This window comes from Podarcis filfolensis, assembly GCF_964270895.1.
Source record: "Podarcis filfolensis genome assembly, chromosome: Z".
In the NCBI taxonomy this organism is placed as follows: Eukaryota; Metazoa; Chordata; class Lepidosauria; order Squamata; family Lacertidae; genus Podarcis; species Podarcis filfolensis.
The window spans coordinates 41979627-42005521 of record NC_139617.1 but is presented as its reverse complement, the minus strand read 5'-3'; the positions used below and the strand labels follow the sequence as shown (position 1 = coordinate 42005521).

Sequence of the window (25895 nt, the reverse complement as noted above, 5' to 3'; positions counted from 1 at the left end):
CCAAGGTGTCCAGGTGACTTACAGCAGGTGTACACACACACTACCATAAGGGAAGAAAAAAGAGAGGAAGGGTCATACAATACATCACTATATCATCTAGCATAACATTTATGAAAAAACAAAAATACACCCACCATATAATTAATAACAGACAATGTTAACCATGCATAAATAATAAACAAAGAATACTCCCACCCACTAATTAGCAGATAAATAACTGTTTCCCCCCTTTTAAACTCCCCTCCCCACCCAGAAGTCTGGAATCAGGCCAGCTGTTGCGAACCAACAGTGGGTGGGTACCACATCCTCAACCCAGGGGTGGTCCTGCTCCTCTCCTCTGCTTTTGCTAGGCAAAGCAGGAAAACGTTGGCAAAGGTTTTGCCTTCTTCACTGTTCATCCGGCTACTGCTTATCTTCTGCTGCTACTGGTGGCCCTTGGGGGTCCCTTCTAACCCTATGATTCCATGATGTGTTTCTGGCTCTTTTCTTACCAGCTCACACAGACTCTGAGGCTGAGGCCCAGGCAGGACTTGAAACTTACAATGCACCTCCTGATGAAGCAAGACATTCTCCTAGCTCCTCTGCTGTTTCGCTGCCCCCAGACCAGACTCATGACTACAGTCTCCTTGACACCCACGTGCACCGAGCGTAAGTTTCCTCTTTGGAATGGTGGGGGCACTGGGTGAGAAACACAGTAGATCATAAATGAGGAACCTCAGGCCAAGTTGGCCAAGGCAGTCCCTCAGACCACTTTGTCTAGCCCTCAGAACTCTCCCCAGACCACACCCATCACTGGGTAATGGTGCTTTGTACCTTCCTTGAGTCTTTTGGGCAAACTGGAATGTGTCCATGAACTCCTACAGTGCTCCTCACTTCCCTTCATGGAGGATGGAGGGGGGATGTGCAAAGAAAAAAGCCAACTGAATAAAGCTAAAATCAGCAATCATTGCTCTGCCCCCTTTATGCTTCGGGTCCTACCACTATTATGTGGCCCCTGGAAGGTTGGCTGGAAGGGAGTGCAGCCCTCAAGGTGAAAAAGCAAAAGCTTCCCCTCCCCTGGTCTGTACTAACTGGCAGCAAACCTCCAGGTTTTTGGGTCAGTCTCTCCCAGCCTTGCCCAGAGATACCAGGGATTGAGCCTTCTGTGTGCAAAGCAGATGTTCCACCACTGAGCTATGGCCCTTTCCTTCAGAGGAGAAGGCATCACTTTTAACCCTTTTTAGGGGAACATTTTTTCCATGCTCTGGCAAGCTTCAGCTACCAGCCTGGGAGCTTTCCATCATTCTTAAGAGCTAACTCCTGCAGAAAAACATTCCATCTGCAAGCTGGTTATGCTTTGTACTTACTCTGTAAAAACTGTAAATAGAAGCAGCCTCACTAAGAGTGCAGTTGTTAGGATTTTTCCAAAGTGGATGCCCTATTACTAAGCTATGACCCTTCCACTATTGTGTGTACAATTCGGGTTGCTGGACATGTATAGCATGCCTAAAATTAATATCTCTTGTCATGCTAGGTCCTGATTTTAACTGATCCTGGGCTGGGGGTTGTTTTTGTCCCTTTAACAGCCAGGCTATCAGAGCTTTGCAGCATGAAGTCTCTAAGCTTCGCCAAGTCCTGGAGAAGACCCTCCAGCAGCCTCATGGTTATCCAAAGCAGCCACCCTCCGCACATACCTCTACACTCCAGATGCCAAAACAGGACAGGACCCGCCTCCCCAGAAGTGCCAATTCAATAGGGTAAGCAATGGGCAGAGCTTGTTCCAGGTTTGAGGGTAGCCCAGGCAGCCTCTCCTTTCTCCATCACTGTCTCCTGATGGCAGCCAGGGCAGGTTCATGTAAGGATTTTCCCACAATGCCTCTGGCAAAGCATTTCTTCAGAGAATGGTGGGGAGTTAAAATGGCTGCTAGATTCAGCTGCCTTATGCTACTTGGAGGGGCAGGCTGCTGGAGGGGCAGGCACCAGCAACATACCTTACCTGGACCTAGGGGCCCTGGCACCTGCCTGAAGATGCTGGGTATTGACACCCTGCACAGCAACAAGTGTCTTCTCTCTGGTGCCATCTGCTGCCCATACAATGCCCCAGAAGCCCAGCTTTCTTTCTTGCCTTTATTTACACCAGGCATCAGTTGGAAACCTGAAATAGATTTATTGTTTGTTGAGACTAATGATCTCCTATAATTTTTCACGTACAAGGTCATTTTTAGTCAAACACTTGGTAAGCTTCTGTTGCAAAAAAAGGGGGTGGTCTTGGAGCCCTGATATGCAGAGGAGGGAGAAGCACTGCAAAGGTAAAGACCTCTTACTTGTGCCCACCACTTCTTCCCTTTTAAATTTTCTCTCACAGACACACAGATTTGCAGTAGATAAGCAGAAGTTCTCTGCCCTGTGCTTGCTGCTGCTCATGTAAGGAATGGTGCAGTGTGCCTAAAACAATTCACTGTCTTGCAGGTCCAACCACATCCCCACCTCATCTCGCAGCAAAACATCTGGGAAGAGCGCAGCTGACCATGACAGTCCAGCTCTGTTGATCAAGCCAGAAGAGTGGATAAAGAGATCCCACCTGCAAGATGGGATCCAGCCGGATCTCAGTAAGCAACAAAAATGTTTGTGGTGTGCATTAGGTTGCTTTGGTTATGCAAAGAGATGCATTTTATTCAGAGGCTGAATATAGGCATGCCTTTCAGAAGGATGTGCTGTATGTGCTTCTGTTCCTCATATAAGCCTGCCAGGACCCTAAGGTCCTTTTCTGCATTCCACCTTTGAAGGATGTCCTGAAGAACGAAGTACCTCATAAGGTTTTTAAGCAGAGGTTTGGAGGCCATCTGTCAGGGATGCTTTAGTTGTCATTCCTGCATTGCAGGAGGTTGGGCTAGTTCTGTGATTCTATGAGGGTGGCAGTGACAGGACAGTAGCACCTCCCACACCTATTGTACAAACTGCTCTGGTGCCAACCTTGATATTTATTTGAGGCAAATATGTTTTCCTGGGCATTTGGGTATCACCAATCATTGTACTGTTAAATTTGGGTGGATATGTTTTGGGGTTTTTTAAAAAAGTTTATGTGATTTTTATTTGTGTTTCTTTACAGTGCTTGCACATTGCTCCAGACTTCTTCTTTTTTAAGGGAAGCAATGTATGAATTAAATAAGCCTAACCTAAACCCTTTCCAGCTTTTCATTGTCAGTGACGTCTCATGCACTAGCCCATCAGTGTTGTGCACAAGTGGCCTCTGCTCCAAACCAACAGCACTTGATCCTGTATAATGAAGTGACTGCTATTCTGTGCGCATATGAGGACTGAGGGTGTCCCCACCTGTGTTGTTTGCAGGCCCTTCAGAGTCAGACTACTCACCACCAAAGCCATGGAAAGGGAAACATCAGGAAACCTCTGCTTCTAGGAAAGAATCCCCAGAGCAGCCCACCCTCTGGGGGCCCTACACTGGTGAGCAATGGGCACCTGAGCCTGCTTTTATTTACCAAATCAACTGCCCCAGGAAGGACTAGACAGGTAGCAGTGCACTGTGCTAGGAAGGCTGGGTTGAATTTCCATGCTAATAAAAATATGGCCTAAATTTTAGGGGAGGGTATGGGAAGAGGGGAGCAGAACTGCCTTTCCCCCTTTTACATTTTGGGGGTGGGGATGTAATTTTCAGGGGAAATTTGCTCTGATTTGTGGCAATAATTTCTCCTCTCTTCCTCTCCAGGTTGGGGGGGGGCGGAGGGAAGAATGGTGGTCCCCACTGAGAAAGCTACCAAGCAAATTATTACCATCATCATCCTTTCAGTTTATCAGTTGCTTGGCACCAAATGTCTCCATGCAACCTACAAAATTAAAAAAACATAAAGTGTGGCATAAAATCAGAAAAAAGAACAATGTGTTACAATAAAAGCTATACAATAATAATTATAATAATAATTTATTATTTATACCCTGCCCATCTGGCTGGGTTTCCCCAGCCACTCTGGGCGGCTTCCAACAGAACACTAAAATACAATAACCTATTAAACATTAAAAGCTTCCCTAAACAGGACTGCCTTTAGATGTCTTCTAAAAGTTTGGTAGTTACTTTTCTCTTTGACATCAGGTGGGAGGGCATTCCACAGGGCGGGCGCCACTACCGAGAAGGCCCTCTGCCTGGTTCCCTGTAACTTGGCTTCTCGCAGCGAGGGAACCGCCAGAAGGCCCTCGGCACTAGACCTCAGTGTCTGGGCAGAACGATGGAGGAGGAGACGCTATAACATAAGAATACCCCTGTTGCATTAAACCAAAGGCCCATCGAGTCCAGCATTCTCTTCCCACAAGGGAAACCAGATGTCTGGAGTGTGTGTATCAAGTTTCTTTGTTTTGATTTCTGTAGGAACCCAGTATTCTTTTTCAAGTCCCAAGTCCCAAGAACCAAAGACTCCCAAAAGCTCTGCCCCGTGCCCCTATTGCCAAGAGGTCAAGTCACGGCTTGAAGAGGTACCCACAAGAAACCAAGATGCCAGAGGCTACAAAGGTATCATAAGAAGAGCCCTACTGGAGTTAGTCCAGCATCCCATTCTCACAGTAGCCAGCCAAATGCTCCACTGGGAAGCCCACAAGCAGGGTCTGAGTGCAACAGCACTCTCCCCATTTGTGATTCCTAGCAACTGGTATTCAGAGGTTTACTAACAGTAGAGGTAGAACATAGCCATCATGGTAAGTAGCCACTGCTAGCCTTATTATCCACAAATTTGTCCAGCCCTCTTTCAAAGCCATCCAGGTTGGTTGCTATTGCTGTATCTTGTGGGAGCAAGTAGTTTTAACTCTGTGCTGTGTAAATAAGTACTTTCTTTAGTCTGTTCTGAGTCCTCTAAAATTCAACTTCATTGGATCTTCATGAGTTGTGTATCTGCTTTCTTCACATCATCTGTCATGTTGCTTCCTTCTCTCCTTTGCTTTAAACTAAAGATGTCCAAACTCTGAAACCTTACCCCATAGGGGAGTTGCTCCACCCCCTTGATCATTTTGCTCATCTGTGAGGCAGTAATAGGAGTTGTAATCAAATAGGATCTGGAGGGCCACAAGTGCCCCATCTCTGTTTGCACAATCCAGACCACAGAGCAGGGCAGGATTCGCAGTGGCAGCGAAGTGGCTGGCTTATGTGAGCAGTCCACTCTGTTGGAAGAACAAGGAAGTCAGGGGTATGTTCTGAATCAGGAGTTCCACACAGCAACTGATAAGAAAAATTAGCCCATAACTTACACCACCAAATGGCTCACTGAAGCAAATGTGGAACGAATCAGGTGCTGAAGGTTGTGTCTCTGCTGGCTCTCCACCTTAAATTTCCTCTTGACTTTTCCCTTTTTACAATTCTGGCGCTTAGCAACAGGTGGAATAGTGCCACAGGAATCATTATCCTTGGTTAAATGTTAACTGGTACCTGGTGAATTTCTGCATTCCTAAATTAAGGACTCGGTCTACATGTCTTTTCTTTTTTAAAAAACCTTTTTTAGGAGATTAAAAATAAATAAATCTGGGTCAGCAGTTTCAGCAGAAACTGAGAATGACTGGTTTGTCCAAGACTTATCTAATGAGTTCTATGCTTGAGGCATAGGCACCAGGAGCCAGGGGCTCCCACAAAATTCACTCAGAGGGGGCTAGGCACTCACAAAATTTTGGTGGTGGACATGCGAGCAACATCAGGACACCCAGAGGCATGCATGTCCAATGTCATGATTAATTTATAGCTCAATATCTTAGCTGATTCCACATACTGGTAGTTTTTCTTTTAAAAAAAAAATCCTCTCCAGGGCTCTGGTTCTGGGTATTCTTGTTTTTGGATTCGGGGTGGAGGGTCCTTGTGGCAAGATGAATTACTTTGTCTTTCATTTCTAGGCTGTGACTCCCCAAGGGATTCATTTGGACCCTTCTACCAAAGCACTCCGAAGAAGTCAGAAGCGCCAAGCCATCTGTTCAAGGATACCAGGAACCCCAGGAGCAAAGTAGTGCATGGTGAGAAAGGGAAATTCTGGTGTGAAAACTGATGCCGTGTTGGCAAACCGGAGTGCAGGTCCTGATGAGGGCAGCAAGGATGGTGAGGGGTTTGGAAACAGTTCCCAAAAGGAATGGTTTTGTTTATAAAAATATAAGATGAGGCTGCTGGCTCAAGCCAACAGCTCATCTAGCCTGGCTTCCTGCTTTCATAGTGGCTGACCAGAAGCAGGACCTGAACACAACAGCACTTTCCCCAGCAGCTGGTATTCAGAGATGCGACTGACACCTCTGACAGTGGAGGGAGAGCATAGCCATCATACCTAGTAGCCATTGATTTGTAAACTGCCAATACATTTTTAGAAATCAAGTAACAATAAAAAAATTCAGGCATTGTATAAATGTTATGGTCGTAAAACAGAGAACAAATGGCCAAAGTTGAGTCAAATTAATTCTCTAAAAAGCACTTAGTGAAATGGAAATGTTTTCGCCAGGTGTCTTTCAAGGGGAAGAGTGTTAAAGAGCATCTGTGCCACTGAACTTCCATGGACACTAAACAAAATATGAGATACGTGTTGGACACTTGGGGCTTCTCCAGACTGGGATGAGATCATAGCTGTCAATCGTCCCTTATTTGGAGGGAAAGGCCCTTATCCCAACGCTGTGTCCCGCTGCTGTGCCTTATTGATGATGATAAATTTCCCGGGTTTCAAAGGAAGCAGCTCCTCTCCCTCCCTCCCTGCCAGCCAGGGAGGTGGGAGGCTCCAACTGTGTTGCTTGGCTGCATTGCTCACCCAATAAGGAATCTAAGAATGACTGGGGGGTGGAGCTTGCATGCCTTGTGCCGATCAAATCGGCCGCGTTGCCTGGGAACTCGCCTTTGCTCAGCGCTTCCCAGCGGAGAGGTGACAGTGGTTTTCCTTGCTGCATCCCCTTTGCCTGCTTGCTGCATTGTGGGAACCACCGCTTGAGGCTTCGTTTGGCTGCTGGCTGGGCTTTCTGCCTTTGGCTCGGAGGGGCTCAGAAGTTGAACATACCTGTGCTTGGAAAATCCTTTATTTTGGCTGCTGATCCCTTACTGTCGAGGCTGCTGGTCCCTTTCTTTTCAAATCTGTGAGCTGACAGCTATGGATGAGATTTTTGTGTGTGTATTCTGCAACATGTCATTGAATACACACATATGCACACAGAGGGCTGCTGCCCCTGCTCACTCTACTCACCAACCCCTCTGCCCCTATACTTCGCCAACCCTTCCTCCCTTTACATCTGATCAAACTCCCTTCCTTTACACCACACCCACCCCCTTGGTATCCCCTCACAGGCCAACCAAGCCCCTTTATAGCTCGCTCCTAGTCCCTCTCCTCACAGCTCACCCCAGCTTCAACTCCCTTTCAAAGGAGAGTGGGAGTTGCTCTCTGAAGTGCCTCCCACTTTCCTTTATAGTAAGATATCAATTCCTCCAATTATTGTAAAAACTTGCAGGTTTTTTTAATAAAATATATATGAGATATATATTAGAATAGACGAATAAAAGAATAAGTTAAAACAATTTGGAGTATACAGGAAAGGATGAAAATAAATGTAAGGAACCGCAGAAAGAGGGGGAAAGGAGTCAAAATTGAAAATGTTAAAACTTGGCAAACATTGTTGTAGTTATGTAATGTTGAAAATTATAAATAATAATAATAAAGTTATCAATTCCTCCCAGTTCTGTCTAGGGAGAATTTTAGATCTTGTTTTCTCATTTGCCCCCAGGGTTGGACCATGGTGCAGGGGACAAAGCAGAGCAAGTTTCTGGACCACAGCAGAACTCCAGCAACCACCATCAATCACAGCAGCCTGGACTCTGGTATCTGGCACTCCCAAGCCCTCCTGCCTCCATCAACTATGTCCCCATGGTTCCCTATCCTCCAACGTCTATAATGTAAGAACCATTCATTCAGGCCTTTGTTCAGTGAGAATTCTGAGAGATATGACTTTTTCCCTTATTGTGTTGACCCCAATAATGGAGAGCCTGTGGCCCTCCAGATATTGCTGGACTAAAACTTTCCATCAAGCTCCAGACAACATGGACAGTGATCAGGAGTGATTGGTGTTGTAGTCCAGCTTCAGTTGTCTGCCTCTATAAGGTCTCCTACTCTGATGTTGGATTGTTCCCTGCCACTGATGCCTCCAAAACTCATTTGGGAGTGTTCAGTGAGAGAGCACATACCTTACCAGCAGAAGTCCCCAGGTTCAGTTCCTAGCACCTCCAGTTAGAAGGATCAGGTAAAAGGATGAAAAAGGCCCTTGCTGTTCCTGAGATTCTGGGGAGCTCCTGGCCAGTTAGTGCAGACCCAGGGCTGGGAACCTCAGACTCAGGGTCTAAATGTGCCCCTCTAAGCTTCAGTGTCTGGTCCGCTGGACTCTCCCAAGGCTACACCCCTCACTTAGCCCTATTGCATACCCCTCCTTGAATGTTTTTGCCTGGTTGGTTGATTGGTTGGTTGGTTTTTTCACTCTGATGATGCCTCTTGCTTACCTGGATGGAGGACAGGGTGGGGCATGAATGTGTGTAATAGCAGCCCACTCCACTAAAGTAGCATTTATATTTATTGTTCTGCCCACTTTATCCTCTGGTCTTGCCCGTCACTGGCATGTGGCCCCCCAGAAGGTTGCACAGATGGGAATGCAGCCCTCTGCCTGAAAAATGTCCCCCACCCTGTGTGAGTGTCTGGAGGCGGTTGGAGGATGGATGGCAGCTAACGGATTGAGGTGGAATCCAGACAAGACAGAAGTACAGTGGTACCTCAGGTTACATATGCTTCAGGTTACATATGCTTCAGGTTACAGACTCCGCTAACCCATAAATATTACCTTGGGTTAAGAGCTTTGCTTCAGGATGAGAACCGAAATTGTGCTCCGGAGGTGTGGCGGCAGCGGGAGGCCCCATTAGCTAAAGTGGTGCTTCAGGTTAAGAACAGTTTCAGGTTAAGAATGGACCTCCAGAACGAATTAAGTACTTAACCCGAGGTACCACTGTACTGTTTTGGGGGGACAGGAGGTGGGCAGGTGTGGAGGATTCCCTGGTCCTGAATGGGGTAACTGTGCCCCTGAAGGACCAGGTGTGCAGCCTGGGAGTCATTTTGGAATCACAGCTGTCCAAGGAAGCGCAGGTCAATTCTGTGTCCAGGGCAGCTGTTTATCAGCTCCATCTGGTACGCAGGCTGAGACCCTACCTGCCTGCAGACTGTCTCGCCAGAGTGGTGCATGCTCTAGTTATCTCTCGCTTGGACTACTGTAATGCGCTCTATGTGGGGCTACCATTGAAGGTGACCCGGAAACTACAACTAATCCAGAATGCGGCAGCTAGACTGGTGACCGGGAATGGCCGCTGAGACCATATAACACCTGTCTTGAAAGACCTACACTGGCTCCCAGTACGTTTCCGAGCACAATTCAAAGTTTTGGAGCTGACCTTTAAAGCCCTAAACAGCCTTGGTCCAGTATACTTGAAGGAACGTCTCTACCTCCATCGTTCTGCCCAGACACTGAGGTCCAGCACCGAGGACCTTCTGGCCCTGGACCCTTGCTGCGAGAAGCCAAGTTACAGGGAACCAGGAAGAGGGCCTTCTCAGTAGTGGCACCCGTCCTGTGGAATGCCCTCCCACCAGATGTCAAAAAGAAAAATAACTACCAAACTTTTAGAAGACATCTGAAGGCAGCCCTGTTTAGGGAAGCTTTTAATGTTTAATAGGTTATTGTATTTTAGTGTTCTGTTGGAAGTTGCCCAGAGCGGCTGGGGAAACCCAGCCAGATGTGCGGGGTATAAATAAATCATTATTATTATTATTATTATTATTATTATTATTATTATTATTATTATTATTATTATTACCCTTGGTGTAGGCAATACTGAACTAGATGCACAACTGCTTTCACCTAGTGTAAAGGTTTATTCAGACCCCCCCCCCCTTCTTTTTCTCTTCGCCAGCTATTGTTCTCCACTTGCACCTCAGATCTCCTCCCCTGCTGCTGCCCCTAGCAGGCTCCAGGCCACAGAGCTGCAAACCTCGGCTTCTCGGCACCAAATGCAAGAGGGTTCCTGCTGCTCCATGACTCTGGACTGCGCTGGTCTGCAGGACCTGAACAGGTCTCTGAGCCGCGCCATAGTAGCTGCGAGAGACATGAAGCTCACCACCAAGCGGATCAGCCGGTCTCTGACTTCAGATTTGAACAAAGGGAGGCACCAGCGGAGATCCTGCCTCTTTTAGCAAGAGAGCCAAGTGGATGGACACCTCCTCTACTGGTTTAGCTGGAATTGCAAAAAAGGGTTGGAAATGGGACTCAGTTCCCCCAAAACATAACATGGGGGAGATATTCATATAACATTCTTGGTCTTTTATGTGCCAAAGAGCACCACCATAGAGCCCCTAACTCACTGTGGAGGTGTCCCATTTTTGGGTGCCCGACAGCCTCTTAAGCATTGTGGAGGTGCTCAAGTCTCTAGGCTGTGTGTGGTGCCTGTCTTAATACACACTGGGAGCCTTCAAAGATTGTGGAAAGGGACTGCTGCTGCACTTCCCCTGAACAAGCAACATAACTTCGTATCACGAAAGCCATCTCTGCCCTTATTTTGCACATCTTAAAAGGGCAAATTTCCAAGCAGTTTGGGGGAAGATGTAGCATTTTCATGGAGTAGGGGCAACAGTAGTGGTTTCATTACTTTATTTTTCCAATGGACATTGATGGAGTTGTATCTCTCTTAACTTTGGCAGGGGGCTTGGTGGTGGGTCCTTAGGTCAGCCTTAGATATTCCAGTGCTGGGTGTCCTCTACCTGCCTGTTCCTCTGTTCTCACCTTACCTCAACTGTCTTTTGCCTTAAAAATGGAAGTCTTAAAAGCTCCTTTGTGGGCATAGTGGCAGAAGCAAAACATCTTCTGGCACACTGAGGCCATGTGAAGATGGTACTTCTTCTCATCTTATTTTCAGGGAATTGAAAGGCCCTATGGGGGGCAACCAACAAATGGCTTGTTGGCCAGCAAACAATTCTGGCACCTGCTGCAGAGTTTAGCACCCTTCATCTCCTAGGAAAGCCATATTGGGCATAAGCACTGGCCAGTGGCTGTTCAGAGCCTTTAAGGCTATGCTCTGCCTCTACTGGTAGAACAACTGTGTCTTTGAATGCCACCTGCTGGGAATAACAAATGGTTCTGCTTTTGGACTTCCCACTGGGAAATATGTTGGTCATTGGGAAAACAGGATGCTAAGCTACTTGGGCCATTGGCTCGATCCAGCAGGGCTCTTACGTTTTTATCCTGATCGTCTTGCAGGAAGGTCTACTACCTCCTCCATGCTGTTGCTGAACTGATCTCATTCACTGTAAACATACAGCACGGTATCCAATGTTTGTCATTCTTAAGAGCAGACTCACTGGAATTAATTCACGTAACTTAGGTTCACTAATTCCAGTGGAACTAGTCTGAATACAACCCCTTACAGGGTACTGTCCTACTTAAAAGGCTCAATAAGCTGAGAGTAGGACATAAAAGTTTTTTGGTGGTCCTCTTAAGGGCCGTGAGTCTATTGCAATACTTACCTCAGGACTCTTTGCGATGCATGAGAGAAAGAGCTCTATTTTGTGAAGGGGTAGCCATGGTGAATCGTTTTCAGAGATATGTGTATATGTGTTTGGGTGTGTGTATTTGTTTTTTTACACGTGTGGTTTCAATTGCTGTTTGGTTTGGTACTATGGAATGGAAACAATGAGCATTTTGTATGTCAACTCTTTTGTCTTTTTTGCCTTCAAGAATGTCTTCAAAATATGTTTTGCCAGAATACTTTTCTCTCCCTCCCCATTTCCTTGTGCCCATTAGGATGTTTGTGTGTGCTTTAAGAACTTTGGGCAAGCAGCCACTCGGAGGCCCAACACATTGTAGGCAGTTTGCCAAGACCAAATGCAGTCAATAAGCATTGGGGGCAGTAGATATATAACAGTATCAGACACTTTTTGCTGTCGTTGTCAGGGCAAAGTTGATCAATATTTAAGACAGAACAGATATCAGTGGTGAGCAACCTTCAGCCTGCAGGCCTGATTAGGCCTGCCCACCCTCCTCATTTTGCCCACAAGGCTGGTTTGCCCAAGAGGCACTTATATTTACAACTAATGTCATATGCAGTATCAGGAGCAGGAGAGATAAAGAGGTGTCAGAGCTGGGAGGGAGTTTGTAGGTAGCCCCCATAAGCTGTCATATCAGGGCTTTGCCAGCACCAATGTTTGGCTGATCACTGGGTCTTGTAGAATATTCCTGTATTACATGCAATAGGATTTCTTCTGGGCACATGATCGCTACCCAGGAATTTGTGATCAGTAGCAGAAACAAGCTTCCTCCCACAAACCAACACATAGTTTTCCCTAGGCATTCTTTTTCAGCAACCTAAGGCCCACCTGCATGATATATTGAGGCGGTATGAAACTGCATTCAAGCAGTCATGTGTTCCCCCGAAGAATCCTGGAAACTGTGGTTTGTTAACGGTGCTGAGAGTTCTTAGGAAATTCCCTATTCTCCTTACAGTCAATCCCTCTTTGCAGGAAATTCTGGGAACTGCAGCTGTGTGGAAAAGCACCCCTCAGCACCCTGAACAAACTACGGGTCCCAGGATTCTTCAGGGGAAGCCACGGCTGTTTAAAGTGGTATAATGCTGCAGTCAATGTATAGTGCAGATAGGACCTCACCTTTAAGACAGCAGCTTTTGGGTTGTTGTTATTAGACCATTGGGAGTTAGAAACCCTTGCTGATCTGTTGGGGCTAACCCAGAGATTTCCTAGGAGAGCCTGTTCTACCTTCTGCCAATCACTGAATTAAGCAACCGCTTAAACGCAGCTGGGAAGTTGAGGCCACCTTGGCTGTTCTTGGTCCTATCCTCATGGCTGATAATGTTCCATGCTGCCTGTAGATTATGTGAGTTGAGATGAGAGTGCAGTAAAAACAGGAATTAGCTCAGTCATAAGATGAGTGCCTTAGAAACATTAAAACACAAAGCAAGGGGAAGTGGGCAGCTGATGAAGGATATCTGTGCCATTTCTCCCCTGACACCTTTTAAAAATAAACTTTTTGAATCTATAAATATACCTTTATTTTTTTTAAGAAAAAAAATTATGACAGATCCTTCTCAACACTCATACTATCTGTAGAAATGTGCTAAAATGTGCATTATGTTGTAGATAGTTCTCAAAGCACTTTCAGACACAGGGTGTTGGTGTAGGGTGTGTGTGTTTTGCATTGGAGCCATTACCACAAACAAAATCACTGTGAAACTATGATAGTTGTATCTTTTTCAACATTCCTTTAAAATAAAATAAAATAAAAAACAAGCAAGTCTCTGGTAATGAAAACTATGTTGCAAATGGGTGTTTCTGTTTTTCTTGCTCAATAAATGATTTTTGTCTGCTGGTGTCTTTATTCATTTTTTAAAAGGGGGAAGATTTCAAACACACACACTGACTCTGTTTGCACATGAAACCTACAATAAGCCAGAAAGTCTTATTTTGTTATCAAGAACAAGTGATGTCCTGTCAGAGTGCTTGTACTTCCTGCTGCCCAATGCAAACAAAACAGACTGTACCAGGTTTTCTTTACATCCAAACCGAGCACTGTGGTTAGTTGCTCCCTTGCAAGCTGCGATTAGCAAGTGAACAACAACATAAAGTATTTCTTCACATAGCGCAATCACACTTTGGAATTCGCTCCCAAAAGAAGTAGAGATGACCACCAATTTGGATGGCTTCAAAAGGTTACAGACTAATTCAGGGAGAGCAAGGCTAAGATTGGCTATCTATGATGGCTATGCCTTAACTCCACTGTCAGAGGCAGTATGTCTCTGACTACCAGTCGCTGGGGATCACAAGTGAGGAGAGTGCTTTTGCATTCAGAGATGGCTCACTGCCATCTGGTTCACCATGGTAAGACCAAGATGCTGGACTAGATGGGTCTTCGGCTGGATGCAGCAGCTTATGATCTTCACAAGTCATGGCGGCTTCAGGATGGCTACCAATCATAACTTGTTAAGGAGAAGCACAAAGGATCTCCTGGTTATACTATTTACATGCAAGGAGGAATGAAGTACTAGCAATTGGGCGCTGTTTGCTTGCTTTCAATAAAACACGGGAATATTGTTATAGGCAAGCACAGCCCACACCAGGGCTCTCTTACAAGATAAGAGCAAGATGTGGTTGGCAAATTTTCCTTGGAAATTCACCTGCTTGTGGTTGGTCTCTCCCATTTGAAGCATATGCTGCCATTTCAAAATCTTGAAGAAAGTATCAGTAGCATCTTCATGGAGCACCTCATATTTGGACCACAGTTTTAAGATGCAGAACCTTAACTCAAGAGGTTGTGGAGTTCATCCATAGGCCTACCTCACAGGGCTGACCACATATCCAAAGAGAGAAAATCTAGAAAACACTCTGCAAAGTGAAAGTCTTTCCTTAAGCATTTCTCTGTCTGCCTTTTGTCTCCTGCCCCCTCCCCGCACTCCAAACTAGTTCCCATGTCAAATCAATCCTCATTTACCTCACTCGATGGGACAGTAAATCATTTATTGACTCCAAGTGCTTTTTTTAAGTTACAGAAGAACAGCTAAACAGAGATGACACGTTTGTGCTTCAACAGTTCCAAACACTGAAATTTCAAGAATTAAACAAGTTGCATAACAAGAATTTGCTGTTGTTTTTCTCTTTTGATAAAGTGTGTGTGTGTGAATATATATATATATATGCGTGTGTGTATGTATATATATATATATATATATATATATATATATATATATATATCACACCAAAAACAACAAAAACACATCTAAACAAAAGGGAGAGAAAGAGATACCTCGAAGCGGCTGCAATGCTAAATTTAGAGAGGGGGGGAATGGGAGGGTGCAAGAAAAGGTTGGAGAGCTGGCAAAACAGTTACTGATGCAAAATGACTACAACCATTGCCCGAAAAACAAATATATTATGGGCAAGGGAGGGGGGAAAATGGACAACAAAAATGGTAGCGAACAGAAAGAGTATTTTCTTCTCTCTGTTGGGATATTCTAGGAAGAGACATTAATGCCCTGGGACAGGTGGAAGAGGGACAGCCCAAAACTGCAGGGAAGAAAATACAGTTTTTTAAAAATATCACAGTAAGCGAACACAGCCATTGTGGGAGTCAAATGAGAAAAGGACACACAAGGAAGACTCGGTAAACCACTTTACTTCAAGCTTGTTAGGACAACCACAATACACAATTATTTAATTCATATACATACAGTCTGCAGGGGGAGCAGAAGGACCGGCAAAGGGATCTATAAATGCAGAACAATTGGGGATTTTTGGCGCTTGCCACAGCCAGCAATGTTTCACTACTGGATGATGAGAGATAGAAAGGGGGAAGGAATCCAAAGGGTGCAGGGCAAAATTTTATGACGAGAAATGCCATTGTTGACGGCAGGAGAAACGAGACACTCCAGCTGAAGTTAAAGCTTGAGCTTTAGTCAACATGACGCCCCACACACAGAGTGTGGGGACTACATTTCCCAACAACACAGGAAGACGGGAGTTATAGACTGCTTATTGTGGGCTACAGTTCCAATCAGCTCCCCACAACCACTGTGGGGTGATGGTCATTGTAGTCCACACTATCTTGAGTCACTATGTTAAATAGGATAGTAATGTTGCTCACTCGAATCCCATATTAGCTCAATAGACATAGAAGCACTTAAACTGTGGCTGCCTGGTTGATAATGTCATTTCCCAAATCTGTTTTGGTATTTTCAGTTCAATCCTGAAATATGTCATGTGTTTATTTTTTATTTTTGCTCCTAAACAAGCCAGGAAGAAATTGGGTACAATCCAGCCTAGAGCTGAGGAAGCTTTTAAGCCCACTTAAAGCTCAATGGTATATTCTTTGTTGGAGAATGACCACAAGGAGGTGCTGTGGGGCCAGAAATGATGTCTGTGGGAAGCATCTAAGTCCCACACAGAGGAGATCCATTAAAAGGAATGTACCTAGGTTGGTCATGCCACCAGGTTTAATGGGTCTACTCTGTGTACTCTGTGTAGGACTAACATTGGATACAGCCTCTTGTTTTCACAGCAGAGATCCTGGTCACTTTGTCTTTGCCCGGGGCAGTGATCCTTCATCATTCTCTCAAAAATATATTTCCCTTTCCTGACAGTTTTGAAGCCACTTGAGCTCCCTCAAATCACACAAATGGGAGGGATTAAATGATTCACAACAGCTGACACGTTCAGCATCATGCAATCTACACCATGCAGTGTACATCTACACCACCCAGCCAATCTGTCATCTGTCACTGAAAGGAGAAAGCTGTATAGTCTCCTCCTTCCTTAGTAGGCAAAGCAAGGAAGTGCCAACATTGCTTACTACAGGGGCCGCAGATCTGCTGTTGGATGCAAACTCCCATCAGCCCCAGCCAGCATGGTGATGGAAGTTGTAGTCCGGGAATGTCAATTCAATGCAGCACAATGCAGATTTCTGCTTTGTGGGCAGGACAGCAGGGTTGGAGACAGATAAAAGATGATTAAAAGAGCGGTGCAAAGAAAGTAGGCCTCTCTGCCCCACACAGCAATGTGTGAATCTGCCAAGCTAGAAGCAAAAGTGGGGTGCACAGGGTGTGTAGCTTACATCCCACAAGCAGCGAACTCTCTTTCAAACTGACGTCAGCTTCTCTAGAGTCTGCGTTAAGGAATGCAGATTCCAGGGACTCTAGACATGTGCTTGCAAGAGTACAGGGGGCAAAGCTAGAAGGACAGAGGAAACAAGCTGACTATACTACACAGCATATCATTTTACATGAGCTGCGGCCGCCTCCAGAGAATCACGGGAATTGTGGTTTCAAGACAACTTTGCTCTCAGCAAACTACTGAAAGGAAATTGACTCCCAAACCAGAACAAAGTCTATTGAATGAATACACCATTGCTAGCTGTTGCCTTATGCCTTCATGGGCCAGAAAAGTCTGGAGATCCCGATAGATCCTGCACAACCAGGGCCTGCCTTCTGGAAGCCGGTAAGAGGAAGCATCCCAGAACCAGAAAATCCTGCCTGCTATTCACTGAACCGTGAAATCAGAGACATACTGTGGTCTAGAGGTTAAAGCGCTAGAGTTCGTATCCCCAGTCAACCACAATCTTATTGAGTGGTGTTGGGTTTCTCACCATGAGTAAGACAGACCTTCCTCACAGGGTTGTTGTGGAGATAAAATTGGAGAGACAGCCCTGGGCCCTCAGGTGGAAGAATGTGATAAATAATATTACAGAATTCACAAGCGAACTCTGCCTCGTTAAAGGTATCACCAAAGTGCTAAAATAAAGTTCCTTCCTAAAGAAAAAAAATAACATTTGCCAACATGTTTCAAACCAATTAAAAACCAGGGGTTGGTCTCCAAATATGCTTGTGTTGAAATAAATCATCATTCCTGGGTGGGACAAAGAAGATCTAATAAGGAAGATTGATCCAGACATGCTGGAATTGCAAACCACAAACACTCCATTTAAAATAATGCTCCAGAAAAGTTGGAAAAGGTCGGGGTGAAGCAATAAAAAAACCACACCCAGAAATGCACCAACCACCTACACACTGATAAACTAAATAAATATGAAAACTGAGAGGACAATCTCAACAACAACAGCAGTAGAAGCAGCAGGGGGGACGAGGGAGGACAAGGAAGGTCAAATGACAGTTATTTCCAAAACGCAAGCAAAAATCCCAATACACAGTGGGGGGAAGAAGAGCATTCCTTTCACAGTTTGCATCTGAGGTTAGGTACAAGATCACATAGCCATAAATAAGTCACAAGCATTCGTCCATCCGGGCAGAAAACTAAAACCAGAACTAAAAGGACATCATCATTAAAAAATAATAATAATATCAGCATCGTCGTCATATAATCGCCATGGATGAAATGATGGAAGTTTAGTTTTTGGTGGTTTATTTTGGAGGACACATATGGAGATAATATCTATATTATAGAATATATTATTTTTCTTTTCTTTTCTTTTATCTGCCTTAGAGACAATGCAATTTCCCCACCCCAAACCCTTCTCTTATTTACCTTCATTTCAAATGTAGGATGGAAGGGGAAACCAAGACGAATAAGAAGAAGGTGAAATGGAACCAGTCAACAAATTTAAGTGGGGCAAGGATCACCCCAGAGCTGGAAGGAAATGGGATGCCCCAAATGTCATGTCACTGCTTTTTTGATGATGGTGTCAAGGAGGGAAGGGCAGGAAATGGGGGAGGAGAGAAAGAGGGAAGGGGTGTGTGTGTTGGTGTGTGTGTGTGTGTCTGTTTAACTGCTAATTTCTTCATCCGTTTTATTCAGTTTCTTCAGAGTGTCCAGCAGTTTCTGTGGGGTGAGAACATGAGTAGAGCCTGCAAATGGGGGTGGGGGGAGTGGGAGGCAGGGAGAAGAGGAGAGAAAGGCATATTAGAACTCCCACCCTGAAAAAGGCATCAGAAAAGGGGAAGGGGTTGTCATCTATAAGGGTAGGGGCCTTGGTGACCTGCGGTGGGTTTGGGTGGGTGGGGGCGAGGATGGGGGAGGCGCTATTGCACCCACGTCTGAGCAAATGCATGTGCTAAGGACTGCCTGCCCCACCCCCCAACAAAAACAAATCAGGCAAGTTATTATCAAAAGTTTTTAAGAGGTGCAACATGGTGGAACAGAGGGTCAAAATTGATCACCAACACCCATAAGTGGCATGCTGGTGATGTGGTAAGTTAGAGCAGCAGCCACTGTGTGGGGGAGGATCTGTGAACCCCCTTATCAGGTGGCCCCAATCCATCCCCTTCTACACCAGTTTCTGTTATATACACAGGAAATAAGAGAGAAGAATTGCAGACACCGCCCCCCTCCCTGACACTCAGAACCTCTTACCTGCCACGGGGACAGCGTACCAATTTTTATTTTTATTTTTTAACCACTGGAATAAATGCTTGCAAAAATGTTAAGCCTATGGAACTACGATTCCATCTAGTGCAGGAAAAGGAAAGGCAAAAACCGAAAACGAAAGAAAGAAAGAAAAAATATAGAATACCAGATGGAGGCTTTGTAACCCCGTGAGTTAAGTGTGGTGGAGAAATGATGCATATGGTATGCTGGAGAGGGCAGCATAAGGCCATTGACGTCGAGGGCGCAGAGATAGATAGCGAAAGCGAGGCAGGAGTGGCTGTGTGGCTCATGAGGCCCTGGCATGCAGTGGCAAATGGCAGGCTGTCAGATAAAAGATCGCCTCTTCCTCTCCCACCTCAGATGGGAGGGAAGAGCCAAATTTGAAAGAAAGAAAGAAAGAAAGAAAGAAAGAAAGAAAGAAAGAAAGAAAGAAAGAAAGAAAGGATTGCCTGTACTTGAAAATGTGCATGTATATATATTTTGAGATATGGAAAAGGGGATTGAGAGGAGTCAGGGAGAGTGAGACAAAAGGAATATTGCAGGAGCCTTCAAGAGAAAGCCCATGTCACTGAAGACAAAGAAGGAGGGGGGGTAATCCATGATGACCAGGAATAAAGAGAGAACTCTCCTTCCTGTAGCCCCAGTAAGGTAGAGACGCATCAGTGGGTGGGGGATTTGTGCACCCCTTAAAAAGGCAAAGTTTCCCAGAACTGCCAGTGGACACTGGTAAGGAGCTGCTGCTCTTAAAACTGTGTTGTAAGAGCTGCCACTTCTTCAGAACCTGGGATCGAGCTTGCTTTTTCCTCTGCTCTCCCACTGCTTATTTTATCAAGTGCCATGGTGTTTTTCAGATTGTCTTAGATGATGATTCTTGTAAGCTGCTCTGGGAGCCTTTGGAGGTTCAAAGGGCAAGGTATAAAATGCTGTGAATAAATATGTAATTATGGCTACCCTTGACCAGAGTGTGTGTTAGGAAATAAAAACAGCAACAAAGAATAAGATTCTAAGGCCTGCTGCCAATTGGGACACTCTGTGGGCACAGATGAGGATGAGTGTGTGGGTGGGTGGGTGGGTGGGTGTGTTTGGTTTGTGTGTGTGTTGCTCTAGCCTTGCATCTCTATACTCAAAGCATGGCAGCTAGGTCCAGTATAGCACTAAATGTCCATCTGGATTGCACTGGGGGGGTCCTGCTGCTCTTAACACCTGTGTCCCATGTGCCAAGAACCCCACCCTCTTAAGCAATGCAAAACTCACTAGCTGGCACCTCCATTTAATAAAATAAAAAATGATACAAAGCAGGAGAAGTGCGATGAGGCTGTACCAAAGACCTTGGGAGGCGATAAGCCAGTCAGGACAAACAAGCGACGTGTCCTGACTTTGAACATACAGCAGCCATACAACCATCGTGGCTACTGGGGCAGGAACTTGCAAGCTACAAACCAGCAAGCTTTTCAGAGGTGTTCCTTGCTTCTCTGGAGTCACTGACTTTCCCCATCTCCTGTTCCTCTTTGAGGCAGAGCAGGAAATGCAACTTCCTTCCCCCCAGCTCAAGAAGCAGGAGCACCAAAGGACAGGCAAGCTAATTTGGCGCCGTAGGCAGAAAAAGCCCCACAGGGCCTCTCCCTGAGAGTAAAACAAAAGCAGGACTCTTTCATTCTATCTAGACCATGCAATATATTCTTCCACAACGGGGTGGGGGGCGGGGAAGAGGGTCTCCCAAGGGGCAGCTGACCCAGCCCTCACCACACCCCCTGTAACAGTGACAGGAACGACAGCAAGCTAGGCAGGCGTTTTGGCTGATAAGAGCAGGCAGAGAGAATGCGCTGTAGGGACAGCAAATGCCCAGCGGCATTTTCATGAATGTATCAACTGCTCTGGGAGACTGTCACTGGAACTTTGGCAGGAACAGTGTGTAAAGCCAGGTGATGGGAAACCTGTGGCCCTACCGACATTGACTCCAACTCCTATAATTCCTGACCAGCATGGCCAAATAGTCGGGGATGATTAGAGTTGACAGGTTTCCCCACCTCTGGTGTAAGCTTATTAACACCTTTTTAAAAGCCAAAGAATTCTTGGCAGGTGCAACGCTACGATTTACCAAAATGGACTCTGAGCAAAAGGTAAACAAGTTTCAAACCTGTTTAAATCTGAAGTGGCAAATGGACACTTCCCAAGTCTAACTGCAGCTCCTTTTCATTTTCATATTTTTTATTTTTTTAAAAATGGGAGTGTTGACATTTCCTTTGGAAACAGATCACTGTTGGTGCGGGGAATGGGCAAGTTCTGAATAAGAGATGGTGTAGGATTTGATGGAAGCAACGCTGGGCACATTTTCAAAACCGTTGTTTTAAAGACAGAAAAAAATCGCAAGCATTTTCTCATATAAAGAACCAAAAAATGGACAAAGAAAGAAGGAAAGGAGGGGGTAAGAGAGACAGAGCGAGATATAGGAAAGAGAGAGAGAGAGAGTGATGTAATAATCAAAGAAGCCCTTCCGAGCGAGGGAAGAGTTTCTTTTTCTATAGTAAGCTGCTTTTACTTTTTATTGCTTTCTTTGGCTCTCATTCCATTGTTGGAGCCTGTTCCTCAAAAGATACCCTAGTGGAATCTCTGAAGTCGGGATGCCTCAGATCCATGAGAAATTTGGTGGGAGTAAGAATGTGAGTAGAACCTGCGGGAGAACAGAGTGTGGGCTGACTCCTTGCACAGAGAAAAACAAAAAAACAATTCAAAAGGGCACATGCTGAAAAAAGATTTTTCTTTTCCTTTAAAAAGGCCTTTAACATTACTTCATTATCAGCAGAAAGTATCAGTACAAAGAAGCAGAGTGAACATGTGTGAAAGAAGCAAATGTGGAAATGACAGACACACATACGAACAGAGAGACGAAGGCAGATGGACAGTCGAGGAAAGCATCATCAAGGCATGCAGTGGAGTGGAGTTGATGGAACTGGGTTTGGGCAGTCACCACTGGGCCTCCAGGAACTGCTGTATGCAGCAGAAATGCGTTTGGGGTTCAAGTTAGGAATGGGCGAATCCGTCAATTTTGGTTTCTCCCAGTTTCTCGTTGTTCGAATCTTAAGTTCAGTTATCCACATTCATTTGTAATTATTATTATTTTTAATATAAAAATATGTTTATCTCATGTATACAAATTCAGATTTAGGTGTGAACATTCCTCAACATGCACAAGTCTGTATGCAATTGTGTCCTAGAATGCACATTTTCACTAAGCAATTCCCCATGCAACCCATGCACAATTTACCCTAGTAGTGTATGCATTTTTGCAGACAGCACTTGGGCTCTCCTTCAGTGAAGGTTTTTAAAACAGAGGTTGGATGGGAATCTGTCAGGGATTCTTTAGCTGTGACTCTTAAATTGCAGGACATTGTACTAGATGACTCAACTCTACAGTTCTATGATTGTATGAAGTTCAATCCTGTAGGGAATTCTCTCATGCACTCTCATGCTGCAGAAATAAGGATTGACCTCCCTGCACATTCGCTGATGTGCAGGCAGTTCAGTCCTGCATGGTCACAATCTTCCTCCGCCCCCATGAGCTAACCTTGACAGAAGCGTCAGACTACCCCCTGCCAGTTACCTGGCTTCATTGTGAGGTTGGATGACTGACTGCTAGGTGACCCACTGGACCAAAAAGGTTTGCAAACCCACCCCCACCCCCGGTTAGATGTCTCAAAGTAATTCAGCTAAATGAGGGATGAGAAAATTCAGTTTGCATTTGAAGATTGGGCTACTGAATTCACAGTTGCCAAAGCAATATATGAACCAGCCAACTTGGACTACTGCAATGCATTCTACATGGGGCTACCTTTGAAGGTGACCCAAAAACTACAACTAATCCAGAATGCGGCAGCTAGACTGGTGACTGGGAATGGCCGCCGAGACCACATAACACCGGTCTTGAAAGACCTACATTGGCTCCCAATACGTTTGCAAGCACAATTCAAAGTGTGGGTGCTGACTTTTAAATCCCTAAACGGCCTCAGCCCAGTATACCTGAAGGAGCATCTCCATCCCCATTGTTCTGCCCTGAAGTTGCCATGGGTTGCATCTTGGACCTTCTGCATACAAAGCAGGTGCTCTTACTGTGTGTTTGTTGTTTCTAAAAACCAAGGGCTGCATACACAACATGCATATAAAGTGCATGGCTGACCCCAAAGAATCCTGGGAAGTGTAGTTTAAGTGTTCTGGGAATAATAGTTTATGCCATGGATATAAGAGCTGCTGCTCTTATATATACTGCTTTCAGTTTTGTTCTTTGTTTTCATCACTTGTGAGCCCATTAATTGACCTTGAGGCCAAAAGGCAATCATGGAAATGTTGGTCTGAATAAATGAATAGGTCTAGTTAACTAAGAGGCGGCATGGAGATTGACACCTGACACCCAGGAAGAGCATGAGATGGTGCCTGGTTCCTTGATGGACATTTAAAACACACACACACACACACACACACACACACACACACACCTATCAGAATCCTAGATCAGACAAAGTGTGCATCGTTCAACATTAAAAGCTACATTTAACAGTTACCTGACATGTCACATGTACATACATACAAACATACATACATATACAGGCACAGAACAGTGAAGCCACATGGCAAACCAAGATATGAGAGTAGAGAAAGAGAAAAGGAGTTATAAAGGAGGTTCACCTCCAAGAAGGGAAAAATCCAGTGAGCAGGTGGGGGCAAGGGATGCAGAGCTGTACTGCTCCAGACATTTCTAGAATCTGGCTCTCATCAGAGGTGCATCCAGCACAGCCAATAGTCACGAATGATGGGAGTTTGAGTCCAGCAACATCTGGGGGGCTACAAGCTCCCCATGCCAGATTTAAACCCACACCTGTCCCCAGTCGTACATAATATGAGACTGCAGGGTCCAATCATTCAATTGAAAGGAGTATTCAGATGATGGGAAATGAACCCTCCAGCCAGCACTCCCAATGGTCAGGGATGCAGCAGTTGCCATCCAGCAACATCTGGAGGGCCACATATTGCACACCCGTGCTCTAAGAAGCAGCATTCCCTACTGCATGCAACGGAAGGAAGGAAGGCTCTATTCAGAAGAGGCATTTCCTCAGATTGGAGAACCTGTAGCGCTCCAGATGCTGGGCTGCAACATTCAATATGCCAAAATGATGAAAGTTGCCATCCAGCAACATCTGGAGGGGCACAGGTCACACCATCCCTGGGATAGGCAGCTGTTGGTATGGAAAATGAGAGGCCTGGGGGTTAAGGCTGGTCCAGAAGGCCTCTGTATTGGAAGGGCCAGCCCTAGACAAATTGGATCCTCCTAGTCCCAAAAACTCAGGGTGCCTATAGTAACCAAGGTTACTTATTATTTTATTTTTTAGATACATTTTAAAGATACAGTTGGCTTTCTCCTCTTTTGTCTCAGTGTTGCTGCTGCAGAACCTAGCAGGAAAGTGGGCAGGGCAAAAATAGAATGAATTGGCACTACCAGTAGTTGGGCTTCAGCTCTTTCCGTGGGCCTCTCTGCCTTCCACCCCACCAGTCTCAATGGGGTTTATCGTTCATGTCCCCATCACAGGGAATAGATGCTCCACCAGGGAACTGGAGAACCTTCCACCAGCAATGTATCCCCAACTTCCACAGGTAAGCTGCTAGGGGGGAAGTGGGGGAGCTGGAAGCAGATACTTGATAAGCAATTCAAACAGGCCCCGTTTGAACAAGAACCATACTTGACTTGCTCCTGCCCACAATCAGTCAAACAGTTTGGGATCCCTTGCCACAGCAGAGTTGCCTGTGCAGGGACTCAGTTATGGCTGCATTCACACCATACATTTAAAGCACTTGTGTTGCCCCGTCTCAAACAGTTGTGGCTTCCCCCAAAGTGTCCTAGGAACTGTATTGTACTAAGGGTGCTAAGAGTTGTTTGGAAACCCCCCATTTCCCTCGAAGACCTACAGTTCCCAGAGTTCACCGATTGTTAAACTGCCCTGGGAATTGTAGCTTCATGAGCAGAATAGGGGCCTCCTAACGACTAAACAATAACAACAACAAACAACTCTCAGGGCCCTTAGCAAAGTACACTTCTCAGAGTTACGGACTCAACGTTAAGACTGTGTTCGTGGAAGACAATCTTACTCAGCTACGAGTGATTGCCAAAGAAGATGACAAAGACACATCTCAGAATTCTCTGCTGGAAGCCATGACTGTTTAAAGTGGCATTGTTCTGCTTTAAATGTTAAGGTTGCCTACATAAAAAAATAACAATGCTTTAGTTGGAACTGTAGGAGTTCGGGATGTGAAATAGAGATCTGGCTAGACCAACCATCGTTCAATGGGATCTCTCTAGAACAGGCCACCTGGAGACTGGATTTTGCCACAGGTGGGAGCAGATAGGGAAGGGATAAGGAGGAAGAGACAGACAGGTAAACAGACACAGAGAGACAGAGAAATAAGAGGACAGAGAAGCTCATGATGGAGTGAAGAAAAGGGAGGTGGGGCCAAGCATGACTCTGCCAAAAGGACTCACCTATTAGCACCTCCCACTTCCCACTGGCTTGAGTCACCTCATAAGCGCAGCGCATCTCATTCAGGCCCACACCCCCCAGGATGAAAATGATGAGGCGGGGGCCACTCCTGTACTCCCCAGGAGCCTTGTTCTTGTGCCAGTGTCCATAGCGGGCACTGAATGCAGGAGAGAAAAGAAGGACAGACAAGAGGAGGGGAAAATACATCATGCAGAAGTTCAACAATTTAAAATACATGGAATTGTGTTAACATGAACCAAATGATCCCGGCTAGGATTGCACGTCACACAAGCTTGTGAGTAGTCAGAAGTGACAGGTCAATACATTGTCCTGTTGCAATCCTTACAAACAACCCCCATAAGGCCCATCTGCACTATACATTGACATCACTACAAGGTAAAAAACAAGATAAAGGACCCCTAGATGGTTAAGTCCAGTCAAAGGTGACTATGGGGTGCGATGCTCATCTCCACTTTCAGGC

The 25895-nt window shown here is 45.5% G+C and overlaps 2 protein-coding genes across 6 annotated transcripts in view; one reads left to right on the top strand and one right to left on the bottom strand.

Annotated features, from left to right (window-relative positions):
• The window catches only part of AKNA (AT-hook transcription factor), a 58086-nt gene extending 44776 nt beyond the window's left edge, over positions 1 to 13310 (top strand). For both annotated transcript variants that reach the window (XM_083597149.1, XM_083597148.1), the window contains exons 15-22: positions 495 to 648; positions 1566 to 1736; positions 2449 to 2588; positions 3328 to 3441; positions 4358 to 4498; positions 5860 to 5976; positions 7711 to 7879; positions 9929 to 13310. In XM_083597149.1, the coding sequence (XP_083453275.1) occupies positions 495 to 648; positions 1566 to 1736; positions 2449 to 2588; positions 3328 to 3441; positions 4358 to 4498; positions 5860 to 5976; positions 7711 to 7879; positions 9929 to 10208 (1286 nt within the window). In that variant the 3' untranslated portion in view covers positions 10209 to 13310. The remainder of the gene's footprint in view (positions 1 to 494; positions 649 to 1565; positions 1737 to 2448; positions 2589 to 3327; positions 3442 to 4357; positions 4499 to 5859; positions 5977 to 7710; positions 7880 to 9928) is intronic.
• Positions 13311 to 15173: 1863 nt separating this feature from the next.
• LOC310754862 (syntaxin-binding protein 1) overlaps positions 15174 to 25895 on the bottom strand; it is a 61095-nt gene continuing 50373 nt past the window's right edge. For 2 of the 4 annotated variants that reach the window (XM_083597329.1, XM_083597327.1), the window contains 3 exons: positions 25417 to 25571; positions 21430 to 21561; positions 15174 to 18370 (listed from right to left, as the gene is read on the bottom strand). In XM_083597329.1, the coding sequence (XP_083453455.1) occupies positions 21452 to 21561; positions 25417 to 25571 (265 nt within the window). In that variant the 3' untranslated portion in view covers positions 15174 to 18370; positions 21430 to 21451. The remainder of the gene's footprint in view (positions 18371 to 21429; positions 21562 to 25416; positions 25572 to 25895) is intronic. The other 2 variants (XM_083597330.1, XM_083597328.1) reach the window with 1 other exon arrangement.